At 43.6% G+C, this 24,965-nt stretch overlaps 1 protein-coding gene across 3 annotated transcripts in view; it reads right to left on the reverse strand.

Moving 5' to 3' along the window:
• Positions 1-24,965, reverse strand: part of TNR (tenascin R) — a 496,875-nt gene that overhangs the window by 25,173 nt on the left and 446,737 nt on the right. For all 3 annotated transcript variants that reach the window (XM_024976261.1, XM_024976262.1, NM_001205928.3), the window contains 4 exons: positions 22,180-22,299; positions 18,108-18,251; positions 17,320-17,450; positions 16,312-16,444 (listed from right to left, as the gene is read on the reverse strand). In XM_024976261.1, coding sequence (XP_024832029.1) covers positions 16,312-16,444; positions 17,320-17,450; positions 18,108-18,251; positions 22,180-22,299 — 528 coding nt within the window. The remainder of the gene's footprint in view (positions 1-16,311; positions 16,445-17,319; positions 17,451-18,107; positions 18,252-22,179; positions 22,300-24,965) is intronic.

Here is a 24,965-nt window from a genome sequence, read left to right on the forward strand (position 1 = left end):
ATCAGTACACTGAAATGTCTTACGGCTAAGTGTTTCTAGATGTAATTGGGAGATCAACAGGATCGGGTCATTCACTGGAAGAATGGCTCAGAAATTGGTTTCTGTTGGGCATCTGGAGGCTGAATGCTGAGTAGAGGGAAGTGAGCTCTGTGATAAGCAGTGCAAACAGAGTGCCCCCAGTAGGCTGGGAGTGAGGGGAGAGACCCTGTCCCTGCTCTGTCCCTTACTTGCTTTGTGTTATTGAAGTGGTCTTTAAAATGGTCAGAGTTAACGGCTTTGGAGAGTGTCTGCCCAATCTAATGGCCTTAGCATCAGAACTGAACTATGATATCAGTATTTATCTCTGAGAACAACCTCAGAAAGTCTCTGCAACTGCAGACAAAAGGTGCCGTTTCATATTAGCACAGGTGAGACCACCTCTGGCCACCCACCCTTACACTTTTTTCTCAGAAGTGGGTTTGTGGGTAGCAAAGTTTGGGGAACCAGTCTGAGGCTGTGGACAGGGAAAAGTTATCTGTTTAGCCCACATGGGCTGTCAAACCTACCACCTTGGCCTCCTTCACAGTATCTTCCAACTGATTTATGTGTTTATTCTTTTGTGTATTCATTCAGCAAACATATAGGAAGTGTCTATTGGGTTCTAAATATTGGGATAGGAGATTGAAATATAGGGAAGCAAAAGACACAGTCTTATTTTTCAGGTTGCTCACACTCTGGTGGGAGAAAAAAAACAAATATAACCCCAAGTTCTGAGTACTCTGGAGAAGAGATAAACAGGAGTATGTTAAAGCTGTATATTGTCATCTTGTTTATTTAACCTATATGCAGAGTACATCATGCAAAATGCTGGACTGGATAAAGCACAAGCTGGAATCAAGATTCCAGGAGAAATAACAACCTCAGATATGCAGATGACACCACCCTTATGGCAGAAAGCAAAGAGGAAAGTGATGAAAATGAAAGAGGAGAGTGAAAAAGCTGGCTTAAAAATCAACATCCAGAAAACTAAGATCATGGCATACGGTCCCCTCACTTCATGGCAAACAGATGGGGAAACAGTGGAAAGATTGGCTGACTTTATTTTCTTGGGCTCCAAAATCACTGCAGATGATGACTGTAGCCATGAAATTAAAAGATGCTTGCTCCTTGGAAGAAAAGCTATGACCAACCTAGACAGTGTATTAAAAAGCAAAGACATTACTTTGCTGACAGAGGTCCATCTAAGTCAGGGCTATGGCTTTTCCAGTGGTCATGCATGGGTATGAGAGTTGGACCATAAAGAAGGCTGAGCACCGAAGAATTGATGCTTTTGAACTGTGGTGTTGGAGAAGATTCTTGAGAGTCCCTTGCACTGCAAGGAGATCAAACCAATCTATCCTAAAGGATATCAGTCCTGAATATTCATTGGAAGGACTGATGCTGAAGCTGAAGCTCCAGTACTTTGGCCACCTGATGCGAAGAACTGACTCATTTGAAAAGACTCTGATGCTGGGAAAGATTGAAGGCAGGAGGAGAAGGGTATGACAGAGGGTGAGATGGTTGGATGGTATCACCGACTCAATGGACAAGAGTTTGAGTAGGCTCTGGGAGTTGGTGATGGACAGGGACGCCTGGCATTCTGCAGTCCATGGGGGTCACGAAGAGTTGAACATGACTGAATGACTGAGCTGAACTGAACAAGGAGCTATCAAAACATGAAGTGCACATGTAGTGAATCCTGTGGCTGGTGAGGGTAGGGTGAGTGCTGGAGTATGGGACAGGGGTTAGCAAGTGCTAATCAGAAAGTGCTTCTTATTTTAGGAATCAAAGTAGAAATTAGTCACAAATTGATGGAAGAGGAATATTCTAGGTCTGTGCAAAATGTGGTCTATCTGGGAAACTGCAGGTTTCAGCCAGGAAACAAGAGAAAGAGCTGGATTGAGTGGGTGAAAGAAAGACTTGGGGAAATAAGAGGGACTGGATCATGACATTTAAGGAGTTGGACCTTCTCCTAAAGGAAATAAGATGAAGAGCTCATTAATGGACTTTAAGCTCAAGTTTTTAAAATAGCATTTTCCCTGTAGTGTGGAGAATGAATTAGATGGGGGTGAGAGTGGAGGTGAGACCTCATTTGGGAGGTGGCAGTAGGAATCAAGGTAGAGAGGTAACAAGAGCCTTCAAGGAGCCAATGGGAGCATAGAATTAACTGTGCAGTCAACAGCTTGGATGGCTTTATCTTAAGCAGAGTTTCTGAGGAAGGTCTTTAAGCTCTGAAGACCACTTGCCTTCTACCTACCAAGGGCTAACAACAGGCTTCTAAATCTTCCCTTTGAAGATCAACTAAAGGCACCCTAACAGCAAAGAAATGTTCTGACATAATTTACTATTCCTTAGATTTACTAATATGAGGAGATCCCATTCTATGGCAGATTAATTGATCATAGACAGGCAGCTTCCAGCCTGGACCTTCTCTGTGGCTTTTGATTTAATATCGCAAGGAAAGGCCTCCTACCTAGTCTCTTCCTGCCATCCTGGCCCCACTTGCATCTATTCTCTATATTTTAACCAGGGTAATTTTTTTATAATATAAAAGTGATACTATCTCATCCTTTCTCTCACTTGCTGAGACCTTCCAAAAGCTTCTCCAATCAGTGGCTCTGATTGTAATGGCTTCTTGCAATTAGAATAAAATCTAAAATCCTTAACACATCCTATAAATTCCTGCATGCTCTGCCTCTGCCTTGTATCCTTCCCTCTTTCCACTGGCTTTCTTTTAATCTGAATATGCCAAACTTATTCCTCCCTCGAGGTGTAGTAATTACTCTTCTCTAGGCTTGGAATGCTCTTCTGTGTGATTCATTCTCATCATTCAAGTCCTGGCTCAAATGGCTCAGGTCAAAGAGAGGTCTTTCCTGACCACCCTTGTTGAGGCCAGAGTCTGGGATGTGGGAAATAGTGGTAAGTGAGTTCCAGTGCAGAGGAGATAATTTGAAAGAAGCCCGGGTCAGACCCACTTGCTTATCTTGGAGAGCCCCTCAAAGAGGCAGAAGGTAACTGGGATGCCCCCTGGGGACACAGATGCTGGTGACAGTGATTTTCGGGAGTCTGTCCTACCACAAGGACACTGGTACTGGCAAGTGCTATTTTGAAATCCTTTCTCTATCCTATTAGCACAAAGCATTTACCCACTCATCCAGCATCAGCCTCAGACCCCCTGGACCACACAGCTAGCCTTGTCAGAATCTGGCACTGTCCATCATGGGCCAGCAGCTGCCACTTGGCTCAGAGCCTGGCAGCCAACCAGGCCAGGGGCCAGCGCCACCTGCCAGCATACCCACAAGAGTCAGTCCCCTTACAACAGAAGGACCCACAGAGCCCACACAGGGAACACTCCTAGAGTATATTCCTCTGTGAGCAGAGGCAAGTGTACTGCTCGGCTCCATAGGATGTTCCTACATAAGGCTACTAATCTGAGATGAGGAAACATAACTGACCTACTCAATACACAGAAATAAAAAGAGAATGAGACAGAATGAGAAGACATACGAATATGTTCCAATGAAGAAATAAGACAAAACTTCAAAAGAACTAAACAAAGTGGAGATAAGCAATCTATCCAATAGAGTTCAAGGTAACAGTCATAAGGATGCCTGATGAACTCAGGAAGAGAATGAATGAACACAGAGAGGAGTTTAACAAAGAGTTGGAAAATACAAAGAAGAACCAAACAGAGCTAAAGAAAACAATAACTTGTTAAAAAAAACTACATTAAGAGAAGTCAACAGTGGATTAGATGATACAGAGGAATAGATCAGAGAACTGGAAGACAGACTGGAAATTACCCAAACTGAACAGAAAAAAGGAAAAAAAAAAAAAAAAGACTTGAAACTTGAGGATAGTTTAAGAGACCTCTTGAACAACATCAAGTGTACTAGCTTCCCATTATTGGGGTCCCAGAAGGAGAAGAGAGAGAAAAGAGGGCAAAGAACTCGTTTGAAGAAATAATAGCTGAAACTTTCCGTAACCTGGGAAAGGAAACAGACTTCCATGTCCAGGAAGCAGAGTCCCAAACAAGAGGCATCCAGAGGTCCGTGTCAAGATGCTTTATGATTAAAATGGCAAAAATTAAAGGTAAAGAGTCTTAAAGGACTTCCTTGGTGGTCCAGTGATTAAGAATCCACCTGCCATTGCAGGGGACATGGGTTTAATCCCTGGTCCAGGAAGATAAAGAAAGCTGAGTGCCGAAGAATGGATGCTTTTGCACCGTGGTGTTGGAGAAGACTTTTTTCTTTTTTTAAATTTATTTTAATTGGAGGCTAATTACTTTACAATGTTGTAGTGGTTTTTGCCATACATTCACATGAATCAGCCATGGGTGTACACATGTTCCCCATCCTGATCCTCCCTTCCACCTCCCTCCCTATCCCATCCCTCAGGGTCATCCCAGTGCACCAGCCCTGAGCACCCTGTCTCATGCATCGAACCTGGACTGGCGATCTATTTCACATATGCTAATATACATGTTTCAATGCTATTCTCTCAAATCATCCCACTCTTGCCTTCTCCCATAGAATTCAAAAGTCTGTTCTTTATATCTGTGTCTCTTTTGCTGTCTCGCATATAGGGTCATCATTACCATCTTTCTAAATTCCATATATATGTGTTAATATACTATATTGGTATTTTCCTTTCTGACTTACTTCACTCTGTATAACAGGTGGAGAAGACTCTTGAGAGTCCCTTGAATAGCAAGGAGATCAAACCAGTCCATCCTAAAGGATATCAGTCCTGAATATTCATTGGAAGGACTGATGCTGAAGCTGAAGCTCCAGTACTTTGCCCACCTGATGCAAAGAACTGACTCATTTGAAAAGACCCTGATGCTGGGAAAGATTGAAGGCAGGAGGAGAAGGGTATGACAGAGGATGAGATGGTTGGATGACATCACTGACTTGAGGGACCTAAGTTTGAGCAAGCTCTGGGAGTTGGTGATGGATAGGGAGGCCTGGCGTGCTGCAGTCCATGGGGTCACAAAGATTCGGACACGACTGAGTGACTGAACTGAACCGAGGGGCAACTAAGCCCATGTTGAAGTCTGAGTGCCTAGAACCCAAGCTCCATAACAAGAGAAGTCACTGCTATGAGAAGCCCCTCACAGTGTAACATAAAGTAGCCTCTGCCCCCTGCAACTAGAGAAAGCCTGACACAGCAACAAAGACCCAGCACAGCCAAAATTAAATAGATTAATTAATTAAAAAAGAATCTTAAAAGCAGCAAGAAAAAAAGCAACTAGTTTCATACAAGGGGACTCCCATAAGACTTTTCACTGACTTTTTAGCAGAAGCTTTGCAGGCTGGAGGGAATAGCATGATATATTCAAAGTGATAAAAGGAAAGAACCTACAACCATACTCCACCCAGAAAGCCTACCTTTCCAATTTGAAGGAGAGAGAAAGAATTTTACAGACAAAAATGCTAAAAGGGTTCAGCACCACTAAATTGGCATTAGAGGAAACGGTAAAGAGACTTCTTCAAGCAGAAAAGACTATTATTAGAAACATGAAAATTACAAAAGGAACACTTGCATTGAGGCAAATGTGCAGTAAAGATAGTAGATCAACCAATTATAAAGCTGGTAGGGAGTTTAAAAGACAACAGCAGTAAAATCAGCTATATCCACAATAAGTAGTTAAGGGATACACAAAGAAGAATGATGTCAAAAACATTAAATATGGTGGCAGGGGTGGTTAAAAAAACACAATGTAGTGTTTGGAAAAGAACAGATCAATAGAGCATGGAATAGAATAGGGAGTTCAGAGTTCAGAGACAAATCCATGTATATATGGGACTTAATAAACAATATAGCACCACGAATCAATTGGTTATTCAGTAAAAGAGGGGTTATTCAGTAAAAGATGGATTATTCAGTAAAAGATGGATTATTCAGTAAAAGATGCTGGGGAAATTGGCTCACTGTGTCCCTACCTAATTTGTTGTTATTGTTTAGTTGCTCAGTTGTGTCGACTTCTTTTGCAACCACATGGACTGTAGCCCCCGAGGCTCCACTGTCCATAGGATTTCACAGGCTAGAATACTGGAGTGGGTTGCCATTTCCTTCTCCAGGAAATCTTCCCAACACAGGGATTGAACCTGCATCTTCTACATTGGCAGGTAGATTCTTTACCACTGAGCCACCTGGGAAACCCATCCCTACCTTATACTGTAAATAAAATTAAGACTAGATATAACAATACATCCAGAAAGTTAATAGAAGAACATGTAGAAAAATATATTTGTGTTCTACAGGCAGGGTGAGATTTTTTAAAGAAAGACTTCCAAAGTTCAGATAAATATAGCTAATACTTAACAAGCACAGGAACCCGATGGAAAGACAGACAAACTATATGAACAGATAATTTACAATAAAAGGAAACTCAAAAATCTAACAAGCATTTGAAGAGACATTTAAAAAAACAAACATTATTTAATGAAATTCAACTAGAACAGTGAGATATCAATCACGCCTATTAGACTGTCAAGAATTACAAAGCTGGATCATGTCAAGTAATTAGGAATGATGTATATCATTAGGAAATAGGATCCTTTGTGCACTGTTGGAGGCTGTGTAGACCAGTACAACCATTCAGGAGAGCAGTACTTAGTTAAACCATATAAACACATTCCCTAAGACCCAACAATTCTCTTCTGGATACATATATCCCAAAGGTATTGCCTCAGTGATTTATATGTGGACATGTGAAACATCTATTTCTGCTTTATTGACTATGCCAAAGCCTTTGACTGTGTGGATCACAATAAACTGTGGAAAATTCTGAAAGAGATGGGAATCCCAGATCACCTGACCTGCCTCTTGAGAAACTCGTATGCAGGTCAGGAAGCAACATTTAGAACTGAATATGGAATAACTGACTAGTTCCAAATAGGAAAAGGAGTACATCAAGGCTGTACATTGTCACCCTGCTTATTTAACTTATATGCAGAGTACTTCATGAGAAACACTGGGCTAGAAGAAGCACAAGCTGGAATCAAGATTGCTGGGAGAAATATCAATAACCTCAGATATGCAGATGACACCACCCTTATGGCAGAAAGTGAAGAGGAACTAAAAAGCCTCTTGATGAAAGTGAAAGAGGAGAGTGAAAAAGTTGGCTTAAAGCTCAACATTCAGAAAACTAAGAATTTAGAAAGATGGTAATGATAACCCTGTAAGCGAGACAGCAAAAGAGATACAGATGTATAGAACAGTCTTTCAGACTCTGTGGGAGAGGGAGAGGGTGGGATGATTAGGGAGAATGGCATTGAAACATGTATAATATCATATATGAAACGAATCGCCAGTCCAGGTTTGATGCAGGATACTGGATGCTTGGGGCTGGTGCACTGGGATGACCCAGAGGGATGGTATGGGAAGGGTGGTGGGAGGGGAGTTTGGGATGGGGAACACATGTACACCTGTGGCAGATTCATGTTGATGTATGGCAAAACCAATACAATATTGTAAAGTAATTAACCTCTAATTAAAATAAATAAATTTATATTAAAAAATTAAAAAAAAACCCAAAACAACAACAAAAAAAGAAAACTAAGATCATGGCATCTGGTCCCATCACTTTATGGCAAATAGATGGGGAAACAGTGGAAACAGTGGCTGACTTTATGTTTTTGAGCTCCAAAATTACTGCAAATGGTGATTGCAGCCATGAAATTAGAAGACATTTACTCCTTGGAAGGAAAGTTATGACCAACCTAGACAGGATATTAAAAAGCAGAGACATTACTTTGTCAACAAAGTTCTGTCTAGTCAAGGCTATGGTTTTTCCAGTAGTTATGTATGGATGTGAGAGTTGGACTATAAAGAAAGCTGAGCACCGAAGAATTAATGTTTTTGAACTGTGGTGTTGGAGGAGACTCTTGAGAGTCCCTTGGAGTGCAAGGAGATCCAACCAGTCCATCCTAAAGGAGATCAGTCCTGGGTGTTCATTGGAAGGACTGATGTTGAAGCTGAAACTGTAATACTTTGGCCACCTCATGCGAAGAGCTGACTCATTGGAAAAGACCCTGATGCTGGGAAAGATTGAGGGCAGGAGGAGAAGGGGATGACAGAGGATGAGATGGTTGGATGGCATCACCGACTCAACAGACATGAGTTTGGGTAAACTCCAGGAGTTGGTGATGGACAAGGAGGCCTGGTGTGCTGCCGTTCATGGGGTTGCAAAGAGTCGGACATGACTGAGTGACTGAACTGAACTGATGAGGTATTTACTATAGTATCATTTATGGTGGAGAGATACCGGAGACAAAGTGATGTTCATCTTCAGGAAAATGAAGACATAAAACGTGATGTGTGCACACCGTGCAATATTTTACAATGGTTGGAAGCAAATGATTTTATACATGTATAACAGTGTGTGCAAGACCAGGGTTAGTCATGTCCAACTCTCTGTGACCCCATGGACTGTAGCCCGGCAGGCTCCTCTGTCCATGGAATTCTCCAGGCAAGACTACTGGAGTGGGTTGCCATTTCCTTCTCCAGGGGATCTTCCCGACCCAGGAATTGAACCAGGGTCTCCTGCATTGCAGGCAGATTCTTTACCAGATGTCTGAGCCACCAGGGAAGCCATTATAACAACATAGATGGATCTTAAAAATGGTGCTGAGCAAAAAATAGAATAGGGAATGAGTTATGCAATCTAATAACATTTACATACACTTAAAGTATACTTAAGGCAACTTTTCAAAAATACATTTAAAAAAACACAACAAAAGTTTACAAATTTAGCACATCAAAATGGCTGCATATGGAAGGTGGAAGAAAAGATGGGAGGTAAACAGAAATAAATGAATAAACAGAGAGGGACCTTGTTGGAGACTGACACTGGTCATATGTGATAAACCAAGTGGTATGATTAATTCAGACCTCTCATCTGACACCCATCCATCTCCCATGGTGGGCAGGCATGGGAATGGCTTGTTCAGATGGGATGTTTAGAGCCCTACCACCTTCCTCAAATGCAGGTCCCAAAGAAAGGAGAATGTGGGCCTCTCCTTTTAGGGGTCTGCTCATTTCAGCAGCAAGAAGTCAAGCTGTTTCTAAGTAGTGGAGAGGAGAGAAGCCCCTTCAGTGTCCTACTTAGGTGTGGGGAAATATGGCATAGATAGGAATAGACTGCAATCAATAGTGGTCATGCTCTCCTTCCCCACTGATAACGACGTGGACTTGCATGACCCACGGTCTGTTGTCCCAGAACCCAGGGTTTGCCCACCTTCATTAATTTTCACAACCTCAGAAAATGAAGCTCATGTTAGATCACACTCTAGGAGTTTTCTTGAAAAGCCCCAGAGAGCAGCTCACTCTGGCTGCTGGGAGAGCAGGGACGGAGCAAAGGCAATAAAGAAAACTTCTCATTACCTATCTCTGGGTGCCTCCGAAAATGATTGTCTTCGCTTAACCTCAAGGTCAAGACAACCTATTTTATAGTGTTCACTGTCTCCGAGGACAAGCTTTAGTGAGCACCATGTTTGCTTCTTATAGTATTAAAATAGACAATGAAATCTGCTTCTCAGAAGATCATTTCACCAAGTCCCTGTTGCTCTGTGGGGAAAATTTGTTTCCTCATTTATATTCATGTCTCTAAAAGACAAGTAGACCTTGGATGAAATTTCAGGCGACAGTAAATTATAAATAATGTATCCATATTTTTTTTTCTCTTCCATACTACTTGCATTTAATTCCCCCCAGAGTCTTGTGCAAACACCAGAGACAAGAGGACAGGAAGCTATTAACATGATGGAAACAATGAAATGGGCTTATATTATATAGCAGGAATGCAATGAGAAGAGACATCTTGATCAAAGGAATTTTTTGAGGTTTTGTGGGAGCCAGTTCTTTTCTTTTTTCCTCTCTCGTATTATTTTTTTAACATCTCAACTTTTTCCTAAACCATTAAATTGGCATCTGCATGTAATGAGTTCTCTTTGCTTGGCCCACCCAGGATAAGATGAGGGTTTGTCAGTGGATGGAGGCCACTCTGGGGTGCAGCCTTAGACTCTTTTGTTCCTTAAGACATGACATGATGCTGCTGCTGCTAAGTCGCTTAAGTCGTGTCCAACTCTGTGTGACCCCATAGACGGCAGCCCACCAGGCTCCCCCATCCCTGGGATTCTCCAGGCAAGAACACTGGAGTGGGTTGCCATTTCCTTCTCCAATGCATGAAAGTGAAAAGTGAAAGTGAAGTCACTCAGTCGTGTCTGACTCGTAGTGACCCCATGGACTGCAGCCCACCAGGCTCCTCCATCCGTGGGATTTTCTAGGCAAGAGTACTGGAGTGGGGTGCCATTGCCTTCTCCAAAGACATGACATAAAAAACACTTAGAACAATCAGCTGAGATCAGTCTAAGAATAGGATACTGCTAAGTGGAAGTTCAGGTACTGTTAGTGAAGTCAGAAAGGGTGTCGGTTACTAGAATGAAATTAGCTTCTAAGTCCATCATCCCTGGTGTTCCTCAGATCTCTTGCTCAGCAGGAGTGATTCATGGGGTTCAGGAGGGCAGCCCTTCAATCTTTTGAGTAAGTGAAGATAACTCTGCTCTTTGTTTTTGTTTCTTTCTCTCCTCTCTCTTTCTCTCTCTCTTTTTTAAAGGATGCTGCAGATGGAAAATCCCATGGACGGAGGAGTCTGGTAGGCTGCAGTCCATGGGGTCACTAAGAGTAGGACACGACTAAGCGACTTCACTTTCACTTTTTCACTTTCATGCATCGAAGAAGGAAATGGCAACCCACTCCAGTGTTCTTGCTTGGAGAATCCCAGGGACGGGGGAGCCTGGTGGGCTGCCATCTCTGGGGTCGCACTGAGTTGGACACGACTGAAGCGACTTAGCAGCAGCAGCAGCAGCAGATGGAGCTTGCAGAGTGCTGCATGTGGCTTCAAGGGCGTGAGGGGAGTATGCTCTGGTCCTGAGGGAGGGGCAGGGAAAGGATGGATTAGAATGTGCTGAGTGTCGGCAGAGGGTGGGGAACTCAGAGAATTGCAGAATCAGGCCCGAGGCACTGCTGCTCCAACCACTTTTCCCTGAGGAAGCCCACTCTCAGGGGATGTCAGGAGATATCCAGGGCAGACAGGGAACTTCTGGGATGAGAAACACCTGGATGCCCAGGTGCCCAGTGAAAGTGAAAGTCAGTCATGTCTGACTCTTTGCGACCCCATGGACTATACATTCCATGGAATTCTCCAGGCCAGAATACTGGAGTGGTTAGCTGTTCCCTTCTCCAGGGGATCTTTGGAGGCCTCTTTTTCTCCCCCAGACTCTTCCTCAGGAGTCTAGCTCATGTCATCTGTGAAGTAAACTCCAGTCCTCTTCTTGATAACATCTGCACCCCTACACTCAGGAAGGTCATACACTTGTATTCTCTTCATCTCTAAGAAAATTTGCTTTTTTGGTGAGGGATTTAGGAGAAGGGAGAGGGCATGGAACAGGCAATGAGGACTCATTAATACTGACATGCATATTTTCAAATTATAGTTTTCTCCAGGAGGAAAGGTTCCTTTTCCCCGACACCCTCTTCAGCATTTATTGCTTGTATTTTTTGATGATTGCCATTCTGACCATGTGAGGTGATACCTCATTATAGTTTTGATTTGATTTGCACTTCTCTGATAAGTAGTGATGTTGAGCATCTTTTTATGTGCCTTTTGGCCATCTGTATATCTTCTTTGGAGAAATGTCTATTTAGATCTTCTGCCCATTTCTTGATTGGATTTTTTTAAAAAATATAATAAGCTGCATGAGCTGTTTGTATATTTTGGAGATTAATCCCTTGTTGGTTGCTTCATTTACAAATATTTTCTCCCATTCTGTGGGTTGTCTTTTCATTTTATTTATGGTTTATTTTTCTGTGCAAAAGCCTTTAAGTTTAATTAGGTCCCATTTCATGTACCCCAGTGTCCATTGCAGCACTGTTTACAATAGCCAGGCATGGAAGCAACCTAAATGTCCATCAATGGAGGAATGGAGAAAGAAGGTGTGGGAGACATATATCTACCTCGAATGGAATATTATTAAGCCATAAAAAAGAACAAAATAATGCCATTTGCAGTGACATGGATGGGCTAGAGATTGTCATGTTGAGTGAAGTAACTCAGACAAAGACAAATATCACATGATATCGCTTATATGTGGAATCCAAAAAAATGGTACCAATGAACATATTTACAAAACAGAAATAGAGTCACAGATATAGAAAACAAACTTATGGTTAACAAGGGGGAGAGAAGGGGAGGGATGAATTTGGAGATTGGGATTGACATATACACACTACGTGTGTTAGTCACTCAGTTGTGTCTGACTCTTTGCAATCCTATGGACTGTAGCCCACCAGGCTCCTCTGTCCATGGGGTTTCCCAGGCAAGAACACTGGAGTGGGTTAGAATACTGGAGTGGGTTGCCATTTGATAACTAATAAGAACTAACAATAATAGCACAGGGAACTCTACTCAATATTCTGTCATGACCTCTACGGGAAAAGAATCTAAGAGTAGGTATATGTATATGTATAAATGATTTGCTTTGCGGAAACTAACACAACATTGTAAATCAATTGCACTCCAATAAAAATTAATTAAAAATATTATCAAACCTTTATGGTCACTGTGTCCTTTGTGTCTGCATTTTGTTCAGAGCCTGTTGTTATGTAAACAATAAAATTTACTGTGTCAGTTGCTTTGAATCTTAAAAAAAGTATTGACATGCAAATGACTGTGTAAGCTCTGTGTAATTCATTTGAGGAAATCTGCATGTGAGGTGGCAGAAAGAGCCTGCAATCAGAGAGACACGTGCATCGTACTCTGTATGCAGTCCTTCTTTGCATGGGCTGTCCCGGTAAAGGGTATTAAAAATCTTCTCCCCTACAGCTTCTCATCAGAAACCCCTCTTCCCAGGCTCTGCACCTGGGGTTTAACTGCTCCTCTCAACCCCCATTTATTACGTCTGCGATGTGCCCAGCTTTGTGCGAGGTGATGTCTCGTGCATTGCTTCTGTCCCTGGATTGTCACTATGCCACTGGTCATTTCAGTGGGTTTGGGATGCATCAGTGATTGAGATTTAAATTTGAGCTTTCCAGGGAAACTCTGTGAAAACTTCTAGACATAGACCCCTCTTTGCCATGAACCACTGTAGTTGTAGTGGTAAGTCCGTCTCTGGTTCCCCAAACTGCATGGAACAACTTGGGTAGTAATCACACTGCTGTTACAGGCAAGTGGGCTCTTCAGTGCTCTCCTTTTCAAGGGGGTTACTGGTCATGCTGTGGGGGCTCAGTGTCAACTGAAGTCTCACAAAAAGAACAAACACCTAAATACATCTTGATGGTCCCCCTGTGCTGTCCACGGAACAAAGCCACTACCCTGGGCTCCCAGATTTCCACAAATTGTCAACCCTCTGTTTACTGGACCTTACTGGGCCCCCAGCTGGATTTGGGATTCTAGACTCAAACTATTGCACACCCTTTGGGGGTGACTTCATCTAACAGAGGCCAGCGGAGGGCTCGGAATCTGGCATGCTGTTACAATCCAGGCGGATATGGAGCAAGGCACAGCTGCAAGATACTGCAGAAACCCCAGGCATATTGTCATCCTGCCCACCACCACTAGCTGTGGTGTTACTAGGATGGGAATTGAAAGCTCATACTACACTGAGCAAGCAGTGAAACCCATGCATTTGGGGAACGAAATGAGTAGTTTAGACCTAATAAATATGCAGATCAGGGGCTTTGTTTATGTTTCTGTCATCTGTGTCCTTTTTAGGGGAAGGAAAATTTTAATTCAGTGAAAAGCTCCAATCCCTGGGTCTTGGGTGGTGGCTTGAGAAGGGAAACCCTGGAGGACCTTTTAATTAACCTGTGAAATGTGCAGGGAAGGGCTTGAGAAAGATGGTGACACCTCGGTTCTGAGGTAAGACACCTCTAGAAAGTCATGGAGCTTGAGCTTACTTGACTTCAGCCCTATAAAAGAGATCAAGTGTCCTCCAAATTCTACTTGTCAAAGACCCGTCTTGGATACATGTCTTCATTGAGTGACCAAAGTTTATTTTTATGTTTTAATTAAAAATCGTTTTTCTGATTATCATGCTCATTGTCAACACTTTGAAAGATATTGAAAAGTATAAAAAGGAAGGAAAAGGGAGACTCAGTCATAATTTCACTACTGTACGGAATCACTAGTGACATTTGGGTGTATTTGAGCCAGTGCCCTGCTTTGTCTATGGGGTCGCACAGAGTCGGACACGACTGAAGCGACTTAGCAGCAGCAGCAGCAGCAGTGGGGGAGGCGGAGAAGGCAATGGTAACCCACTCTAGTACACGTGCCTGGAAAATCCCACGGGAGGAGCCTGGTAGGCTGCAGTCCATGGGGTCACTACGAGTCAGACACGACTGAGTGACTTCACTTTCATTTTTCACTTTCATGCATTGGAGAAGGAAATGGCAACCCACTCCTGTGTTCTTGCCTGGAGAATCCCAGAGACGGGGGAGCCTTGTGGGCTGCCGTCTATGGGGTAGCACAGAGTCGGACACAACTGAAGCGACTTAGCAGCAGCAGCAGCAGCAGCAGCAGCAGCAGCAGTGGGGGAGGCACCTGGGTAGATGAGTGACTTTCTGTCACCTCTCTCCAGTGATAGGAGGATGGGCTCTGGGGGTGGACAGGAATCCAGTCACCCTGGTGCTCTGAGATGACAACAGAAGTGTGTCTACAGATAATGAACATGGCTTCACTTGCCCTGCTGGCTCAGATGATAAAGAATCAGTCTGCCAATGCAGGAGCTGCAAGAGCTATGGTTTTGATCCCTGGGTCAGCAAGATCCCCTGGAGAAGCAAATGGCAACCCACTCCAGTATTCTTGCCTGGAGAATCCCGTGGACAGAGGAGCCTGGTGGGCTACCGTCCATGGGTTTGCAAAGAGTTGGACACGACTGAGCAACTAACAGTACACTTGCCCCACATGGTGTACAGCCACCCTCCTCTAAATATGGGGTGGGGAGAGGATACAGTCTGGACAGGGCAGCACCACGTTACAGATGGCAGAGAGGCACCATGGAAAGTGGCGGGAAGGGTTGTTAACACAGACCACAGAGCTAGCACGCCTGGGGTCAATCCAGCTGTCCTACCTGAGAGCTATGGGGTCTTGGGTGAGTTACCTCATCTCTCTTTGGCCCCGTTTCCATATCTGTAAATAAGGATACTAGAACATACCTCATAGACTGCCATGGGGATTAAGTTAGAATACATAATACTGTTGTAACAGTGCCTGTCAAACAGCCCTCAAATATCAGGTGTTAGTTTATTTCCTGTTGTACACATTAGACCAACCTTACCCCTTAAGGTGGGGTTCCCTGGTGACTCAGACAGTAACGATTCTGCCTGCGATGCAGGAGACTCAGGTTCTATCCCTGGATCAGGACGATCCCCTGGAGAAGGGAATGGCAACCCACTCCAGTCTTCCTGCCTGGAGAATTCCATGGACAGAGGAGTGTGTAGACTGCAGTCCACGGGGTCGCAAAGAGTCAGACATGACTGAATGACTAACAATTTCACTTCACTTTTCACCCTTTAAGGGTATTTCCAGTATCTTCTTCTGATATTGGGTTAGCCAAAAAGTTCATTTGGGTTTTTCTGTACAATTAGATGGAAAAACCTGAAGAAACTTTATGACCAACCCAATACTTAGATGAAGGAAGGCAGAAGGAATGCTGGATTTAGAAGTGGAAGACCTTGGTTCAAGTTCTGACCCAGAACTTACTACCATGTAAGTCATTTGATTTCCAGGCACCTAAGTTTCATCATCTGAGGTGAATGGGGATAATAACACCCTTCTCACCAGTTGTTGTAAAAGAATGGGTTGAGACCATAGAAATGCAGAAGTGCTTTGTGGATGGAGAACTGCAGACTTCATACTGGGGCTTTATTTGTGGGACTTTTACAGGCAGCAGAGGCAGGAAGGAGGGAAGGACAAACCGTGCTGGAAAAGCCCTTGCAGAAAATCTGCACAGGAGCCTGCTCTCTTACTTGGTGCACTTAGTTGGTGCAGGAGGACCAGGAATTTGTGTTGCTGGTTCCTATGGTTGCCTTGGTAGTGAAAGGTTCCTGACAGGGCCATGGCAGTTGGGGAAGGCAGGAGTAGGGGAAAATAATTATTTTTCTTTGCAAGAAGAGGCAATTGAGCTTCTCTGGTGGGCTCCTCCCTGGCCAAGTCTCAGCAGAGGCTGCTGAGGAGCCAAATGCCATGCAGGGGAGGAGGAGATGGCAGGGTGGAGGTACCTCTCTCACCTGTGACAAAGGCAGTGGAGGTGATGCTGCTCCGCTCCGTGTCCTGGGCTGCCTGCAGGAGCACCGTGTAGTCTGTGCTCTCCGACAGACCTTCCAGTCGGATCCACGTGTCCTCTGCATCCACAATCAGCTCCTGCAGGATGAACCAGGGGAGGGAAGTGGAGGTTGGTGAGCAGAGGGCTCACCATGGAGGAGAGCAGGGAAGGGGAAGTCCAGACCCTGTGGTCAGTATTACAGTGACCATTTTTATTCTCTCATCCCACATCACGTAAGGAGAAGATGTTCCAATAAGCAGAGAGAACATGTCCTATGTGGGACTGAGGCCAGCTCCCCTCCCATGGATGAACATTGGACAAGCTTAGCTGTGGGTTATTGAACTCTGTGGTTTTCAGATCACACGGGGTCTCCTGGAGGTGTGACGAAGGAGGAACTTAGGCCTCCCTCTTCCACACCTGCAGACTAGCTCTACTGAAACCTATTCTGTATATTTGGTTTCTGTATAAGATTTCACATTGTAAAAAAAAAAAAAGGATTCCACTGTTAACAAACATTTGACAACCAGTGCTATACGTAGCCTGTTTCAACTGACCACCTAAAACAGAAATTTGTGATGTCTTTGCTGTGGGCTGTATAGATCGAGCCTTTATCGTGCTTATCGAGAGGCACATGAGACTGTCGAATGTGGTATCCAGCTCATGTTTGCATGGCCCTGTTACCGAAAATTCATTCCAATACCGTGTACTTATTAATTGGCTTGGAAGCTGGTATTGGCAGCATCAACCACAACCAAGTGAAGTTGCAGGGTAGATGCCCCTATTACCTAGAGAAGAAACTGAGACTCAGAGAGGTTGAGTGTTTTGCCTCAACTTGCACAGAGAGTAAGAGTAGAGGCAAGACTAACACAAATGTCTGGCTTGCAGGTGAGTGCTCTTTCCTCAACAGCCTGCTATGTATCCGTAACGGCAAACCTAGCTTACTCTCTGTGGGTTGCTTCCAGAAAAATCTCACCTTGCGGCTTCCATCAGTGGATTTGTAGGTCAAGATGTAGTTTTCAATCTCTGCTCTGGGAGGCTGCCAGGAGATCAGGGCGCTTTGTCTGGTGACTTCACTAGCTGTCAGATTTGCAGGGGCATCCAGGACTGCAAAGAAGAGAAAATGTGAGGAGTGGGCACCCCTCCAGCTCCTCCGTCTTTGATGCCAGGCATGTGGACCAATTTGTCCACCTATGGGATCTCTGGGCTGCTCACATGGTGACCCCAGTTCTCGCTTGGACAGGAGCATAAAGGACACTCCTGGGCAGAAAGTAATCATTCAGCGTCACGATCATCCCTGAAGCTATTCCCTCTTCCCTCACCTGGTCCTCTGGGCCTGGATGTGGCATCGTCCAATCTGAAATCATGACCTTGTTAATCCTGCACGTCTGTGAGTTCACTCTTGAATTTACATCATTCCCACAAGTATACTTTTGTCTACTATTCTCCTGGCCATGACTGCACCTGGCAATTCTCTCCCAGATATTAAGCCCTTTAGTATCCATCAGACTTTAATGGGCCAGATGCATTCCCAATACCAGCCTCTCTTGACCTGGTTCTACTGCTCTCAGCCAGACTCAGGAAGAGAGTTGCAGCCCACTTTCACTGGCGTTTGGGCTGCAGTTAACTAAAATAATACCTCGTAACTGCATTGTCCAAAACCTATAGAGTCTAATCTAGTCTAGCCCTTGGAAACTGATCATTTTCAGGATCCATAAAGGCCTCCCGGGATATTGACATGGAGCTGACCACTCGAGTACTCACGGGTAGAGAAGTTGGTACTGACGGTACCACTGGTGAGAGGCCCGCTGGTGGCATACATGGTGACCGTGTAGTGGGTCCTAGGAAGCAGGTCAACAAGCTGGAATTCTTCACTGTCTCCATCAACCAGGATGGTCTCTCCAGCAACTAAAATCAGATGGATATGGATAAGGATTGAACAAGACTATTCAACTTAGGAAAGACTTATCCAGTCCAACGATACTCCTTAAAAAAAAAATGCACTATTAGAGTATTTTGGAAAAAGTCCTCTAGAGGTTATTTAACTTGGCATTATATTCCATACAAAGCTCCCCTCTCATCTTATTTTTCATCATAATTGAGAGATTATTTGGAGGCCAAATAGTCTTTCATATAACATCTACGTGGGTCTCTGGAGTTAGAATAAACCAAATCTGTTGTTTCATGACCCCTTCCTGCCCTTCACTCTTCCTAATCAGGTTTTCTCTCCTCTAGACTAAGAGCATTCAGCCCAACCCCCATTACATGTATGAAAGTGAAAGAAAGTGAAGTCTCTTAGTCATGTCCAACTCTTTGCGACCCCATGGACTGTAGCCTGCCAGGCTCCTCCGTCTGTGGGATTTTCCAGGCAAGAATACTGGAGTGCGTTGCCATTGCCTTCTCCAGAGGATCTTATGAGATGATTCTAAAACTGTCACATTCCTGGCCACCTTTCTCTAAACAAGGAATGGTTTATCAGTGTCCCTGCTGAAATGCAAAACTCAGAAGAGAATCGAGAATGATAATTGAGATGAGCTGACAACGAAAGAAACAGGGTAAGACTCTGCTTTTATTTGTGCCAAGTATGTATATTAATCCTGGTCCTAGGGTGGAAAATTCTGAAAGAGATGGGAATACCAGACCGCCTGATCTGCCTCTTGAGAAATTTGTATGCAGGTCAGGAAGCAACACTTAGAACCGGACATGGAACAACAGACTGGTTCCAAATAGGAAAAGGAGCTCGTTAAGGCTGTATATTGTCACCCTGTTTATTTAACTTATATGCAGAGTACATCATGAGAAACGCTGGACTGGAAGAAACACAAACTGGAATCAAGATCGCTGCGAGAAATATCAATAACCTCAGATATGCAGATGACAGCACCCTTATGGCAGAAAGTGAAGAGAAACTAAAAAGCCTCTTGATGAAAGTGAAAGTGGAGAGTGAAAAAGTTGGCTTAAAGCTCAACATTCAGAAAACGAAGACCATGGCATCTGGTCCCACCACTTCATGGGAAATAGATGGGGAAACAGTGGAAACAGTGTCAGACTTTATTTTTCTGGGCTCCAAAATCACTACAGATGGTGACTGCAGCCATGAAATTAAAAGACGCTTACTCCTTGGAAGTAAAGTTATGACCAACCTAGATAGCATATTCAAAAGCAGAGACATTACTTTGCCAACAAAGGTTCGTCTAGTCAAGAATATGGTTTTTCCTGTGGTCATGTATGGATGTGAGAGTTGGACTGTGAAGAAGGCTGAGCGCCGAAGAATTGATGCTTTTGAACTGTGGTGTTGGAGAAGACTCTTGAGAGTCTCTTGGACTGCAAGGAGATCCAACCAGTCCATTCTGAAGGAGCTCAGCCCTGGGATTTCTTTGGAAGGAATGATGCTAAAGCTGAAACTCCATTACTTTGGCCACCTCATGCGAAGAGTTGACTCATTGGAAAAGACTCTGATGCTGGGAGGGATTGGGGGTAGGAGGAGAAGGGGATGCCAGAGGATGAGATGACTGGGTGGCATCACTGACTCGATGGACGTGAGTCTGAGTGAACTCTGGGAGTTGGTGATGGACAGGGAGGCCTGGCGTGCTGCGATTCATGGGGTCGCAAAGAGTCGGACATGACTGAGCGACTGATCTGATCTGAGGATATTGTTATCATAGGTTGAGATTAAAAATCATCAAAGATCATGTTTATTACCCCCTCCCAACCTTACCTTGTGTAGTTGATTTTTTGCACCCATGGGAAGGGATTTGCATTCATTTCTACTGCATTTTTCCTTGTTGACTAAGTGTGGGGCTACCGTTTCAGTTTACTAAAATATATCTGAATTTGGATTCTAATGATCACAGTTTTGTTTGAAACATAAATTTTGTATTCATATCTTTTCTATATTCATTCAAGCTGTTGATAAAACTGTTCATTAGATCAAGGCCAAGCCTCTTATTGTGTCTTGAGAATACTTCTGAGTCATTCAGCATTTAATAGAGTTTACTGGGCACTTCTCCAAACAATGGCAGGGCTGAAGTTTCCATTTTTTGTGGTCTAATGACACAGAAAAGCATGCAAACAAGTTAAAATATAAACTAGCCTTTTGAAAGAGCTCATATAATGGCTCTATCTTTTTAATATCCTCCTTTACCACATGGTGCCAACAGTTAGTGCTCCAGCCACATCTATGGCAGTTCCTGAGACTCTCCAAGCTTCTCTCTAAATGCACCACAGGCTGCTCTTTTTCTTGGAATTCACGTCTTTCTCCTATTCTCTTTTTCTTTGTCTCTTTTTCTCAGATCTAAGATCTGCCTTCTTTCTTCCCCTCCACACCCTCACTCCAAATCATAGTGGCCCATCAGGTGTGGCAGACTGGTGTTTTGTATTTGCTCACATCATGTATTTGCCCACATACTTGTCTGCATCTTTACTAGAAGCGAATTCTTCAAAGATAAGAACTCATGTTTTGCTTTGAATCATTGTAGTCTCAGAGAGTGCATGGCACTTTGGAGGAAAAGCAAAAGTAGCTGTTGAATGAATGGAAATTGCTAGGTGGAACTCTGTGCTTCATATCCGTGAGCAGGTGCACCTGACTGCCTTAAGGGAATAATGAGAGCTTTGATCTAGGAGATTGTGTTGGAACTGAGACTTAAAGGATGAGTTTAGTAGGTAGATAAGTGGGGAAAGAGTTTCCTGGTACAGGAAAGAACATGTGCAAGTGCATGTTGGCTTGAGAAGGCAGGTGAGAATTTAGAAATGCAGGGTCATAATGTGTAGGGAGGGGTGGTAGGGTTGACGTGGCTTGCGCATGCACATAGCAGGGTTAGGATGTATCCACAGTAATGATGTTCATTCTCTGGGGAGGGTCAGTCATTCAGCCAGCTATGTAACTCCAAATGTGATCCATCATGCAGTTTTCCATCTAAATGGGAGGTGGGCCTTCTAATGCCTTGCCGAGATACTGATGTGCTAGCAGATTTTCTAGTGAAAAAAAGGGGGGCAAAAAGTGGTTTGGGCAAAACTCATACTTTGTGAACCTGTGCTGGTATGTAGTAATCATTAATTCCTTTCCAACTTATTTAATAGTCTGTTTTGGTTTCTTTCCCAAGCTTTGACAATCAGTTTACTTTGCAGCTTACAGAATTAACTTAATCTGTCATTTTTGAAAATCAAGACATCTGCCTGCCTTCTGTCTTCTGGTATCTTTGTTCTCTGGATTCCTGCCTATAACCCACGATGTTCTGTGAGCACATGTATAATTTAGGCAGATAAATAATTTCCTAGGCCTAGACACTTGAACTACTCAAAAGCATTCTGCTTTGGGCTTCTCTATTCAACTTCAAATAGCATTAAGGTGAGTAAGTATGGCAAAGAAGACATTAAAACTCAAGGTCTCATGTTGGCTCAACCTTTGGGGTTAGATATCGGTAGAGAAGATCAAAGCGACAGAAGAATTTAGTAGTTCTGAATCCTCTGTCACCTGTTATCATGGATGGTCCTTTAGTGTTTTCCTCACTTCGTAAAATATCTAGAAAAGTCAGCTTTCTTGCCCATAGCATTCTGGGGCAAGTTCTGAGTTTTGTCTTTCAAGTGCTACTTCTGTTTCTGTATTGGTTACATGCCCTTTTTGTACTTTTTAGATTTAACTTTCTCAACTCCCATAGTTGATACAGTTCACAGAGTTTGGGGGCTATCTTGAGGGCTTTATGGTGAAATTAAAGCAGGGAAATTTCTAATTTTCTTTCAGATTAAAAAGATTTTTAAAAAAAAATTTTCATACTGGTCTTCAGCCCCAATCCCCACCATTCCCACCTGCCTAATGCAGTGACCTGCAGACACCCACCTGCAAAGTGGGTGAGAACAATGACATAGTTCTCTACTTCGCTCATGGGCGCCTTCCACTGCAGCAGGGCTTCGGTTGGGGTGATGTTGGTAGCAGTCAGGTCAGCAGGATTGTCCATGGCTGAAACAACATGGGAAAATACCAGGGAGAGGTAAGAGGAACTGCAGGATGGAAGAGGAGAGAACTGTCTCCTGTGGTTTCACCTAGAATGCATGTCGGCTGCTGTGTGACACAAAATAATGGAGTGAGTGAAGACCTCTTTTCTTTCTCCCCTTCTGATTCCATCAGCCCCTTCCTCTTCTCCCATTTCTCCTTCCTCTCAAGCACGCAGCACTCCCTTAATTACTCTCAGATCTTTTAAAATATCGATTCATTAACTTCTTCTGTGCAGAGCAGTCGGGTGTTATGGGGGAGCACAAGGTATGACTCTTGTGCTTTAGACATTTAAACCTAGATAGAGAAACTTAAGAACATATCAAAACTGTTATATTTTTGTAGCTGATGAGCTAATATGCTTCCCAGGCTCTTTTTACTTGCATAAATGTTGATAGAAGGGGCATGCCATGTGAAACAGTCTCTGTTGATGAACTGCAGGAAGTGTGGTGGGAGTTCCCTGAAGTCAGGGAGTAACCCCAGCACCTAGAACTTAGACGTTGCTCAGTAAATACTTGTGGAATGAGGAATGGGACTCAGGTTGGCTTTAAAGTCATATCTGCTCATTGAATGCTTGCTTTGCTACTCACAAGGCTGACTCTGTACTGAGTCCTGGGCTCTTTTTTGGCATAGAGAGTCAAGGGACTTGGTCCAGGCTTAAAGCCAGGAGTGCCTGTTGAGGAACAGAGTTTGTTCATCATAGCACCATATTCTTATTCTCTCTCGCCCATGTGATTTAGTTGCTTCGGTGGTGTCTGATTCTTTGCGACACTATGGACTGTAGCCCACCAGACTCCTCTGTCCATGGGATTCTCCAGGCAAGAATATTGGAGTGGGTGGTCATTTCCTTCTCCAAGGGACCTTTCCGACCCAGGGATTGAACCCTCATCTCTTAAACTGCAGGTGGATTCTTTACTGCTCCTGTTCCCTGCCTCATTTCCTTACTGTACCTCTCTTTCATAAAGTTGGGATTTATCTTAGAAATGCAGGTTATTACAGTAGTTTAGGTATCAGCTCAACCTATGTGTCATGTAATTTAATTTTGGGGACCCAGATATACTATTGATCTCTCCCTCTTCTCTAACTGAAGGCTCTTATTGCTTGTCTATGTCCTTTATTTCAAAGAAACAACCATTTACAATTTTAACATCTGAATTGTGTCTATAATCTATGCCTTGAACAAGGTCTTCAAATGCAACCTTCCAAAAAGAAATAAAGAAGAAAAATCTTAAGAGATTACATTTAGCTTGACCTCTCTGAGACCTACCAGGAGACCTTGAGGAGTAATCATTGTCAAAAGTTATAAAATCATAGACCTCACACTAAAGCAACAGCAACAGCAAAAGAACAAAATAAAACTTTTCTGTGAGTAATCTAGTTGTTGGGAGTTGCCCAAATAGCTCTGCCTGAACTTGAAGGAGGGAAGCTGGGTCGGTGCATTATTGAATATATGCTTTAGAGATACTTGCTTATGACCAATGGAGAAGGAAATGGCAACCCACTCCAGTACTCTTGCCTAGAGAATCCCATGGATGGAGGAGCCTGGTAGGCTGCAGTCCATGGGGTTGCAAGGAGTCAGACAAAACTGAGTGACTTCACTTTCACTTTTCACTTTCATGCATTGGAGAAGGAAATGGCAAACCACTCCTGCCTGGAGAATCCCAGGGACGGGGGAGCCTAGTGGGCTGCCGTCTAAAAGGGGTCGCACAGAGTCGGACACGACTGAAGCAACTTAGCAGCAGCAGCTTATGACCAAGAACCCAAGGAGTGAGTTTTTGACCTAAGTTGTTCTCTTATACTTTTGGGTTTGGAGGCTCGTGAAGTCCATTTTATTGTCCTCACTGAGAAAAACCCTAATTTCTTTAATGTGAATTTCTAAGACTTAGAGAAATGGACGAGGAGGGCTTCTTTATACTCACTGGGCATCCCTTCAGGTCAACATGTGTTGATACTTTAATGGTCATAGACATCTTGATAGGAAGGGTAAGATTGAACCAAAAATATGGCTGTGCTATATGTAGTCACAGGCATGGAAGGGCAGTAGGGAAGATGGGAACATCCTGTGATGTCCTCAGGTGAATAATTTTTTGAGTTTCTGAAGGAATATTTCTTTGGCCATGGCCTTAGAGATGCTCCTTCTGGGCTGGTGAGCGAATCTACAAGAGCAGTGAGGAATTCCAAGTTGCTCTCATTCATGAAGTACCGTTCATTCCATGAGGGAAGTAAACAGCCTCAGGAAATGCAGGTGTTCTCTTAATGAGGCAAGCTGGATGTCTTCTTTTGTGCTGGGTCAGTGCACTCCTGAATATATGCTTCAATATACAGGAACTATATTGTCACTGATAGTTGCGTCTGGGGTTGGAACCGAAAGCTTTCACTGTTCCCTCTCATGTTTTCTGTGGAAAACCTGTCTAGTTCTGCATGATGAGCTGGCTGAGGAGTCAGAAAAGAAGAGCAGGGTAGGGGCTGTCAGAGCCCTGTTCTCAAGCCCATCATTTTTTCCAGAGAAAAGCACCTCCTTCCTCCTCCCTGGATGATAAAGCAAAAGCAAATGCAGTTACTTGGTGGTTCTGGTCATGTAGAATGAGGGGTTTCATGATTCTAAGGGTCGTTACTGGAATAACAGACCCCTT

The sequence above is a fragment of the Bos taurus genome, chromosome 16 (genome assembly GCF_002263795.3).
Source record: "Bos taurus isolate L1 Dominette 01449 registration number 42190680 breed Hereford chromosome 16, ARS-UCD2.0, whole genome shotgun sequence".
In the NCBI taxonomy this organism is placed as follows: domain Eukaryota; kingdom Metazoa; phylum Chordata; class Mammalia; order Artiodactyla; family Bovidae; genus Bos; species Bos taurus.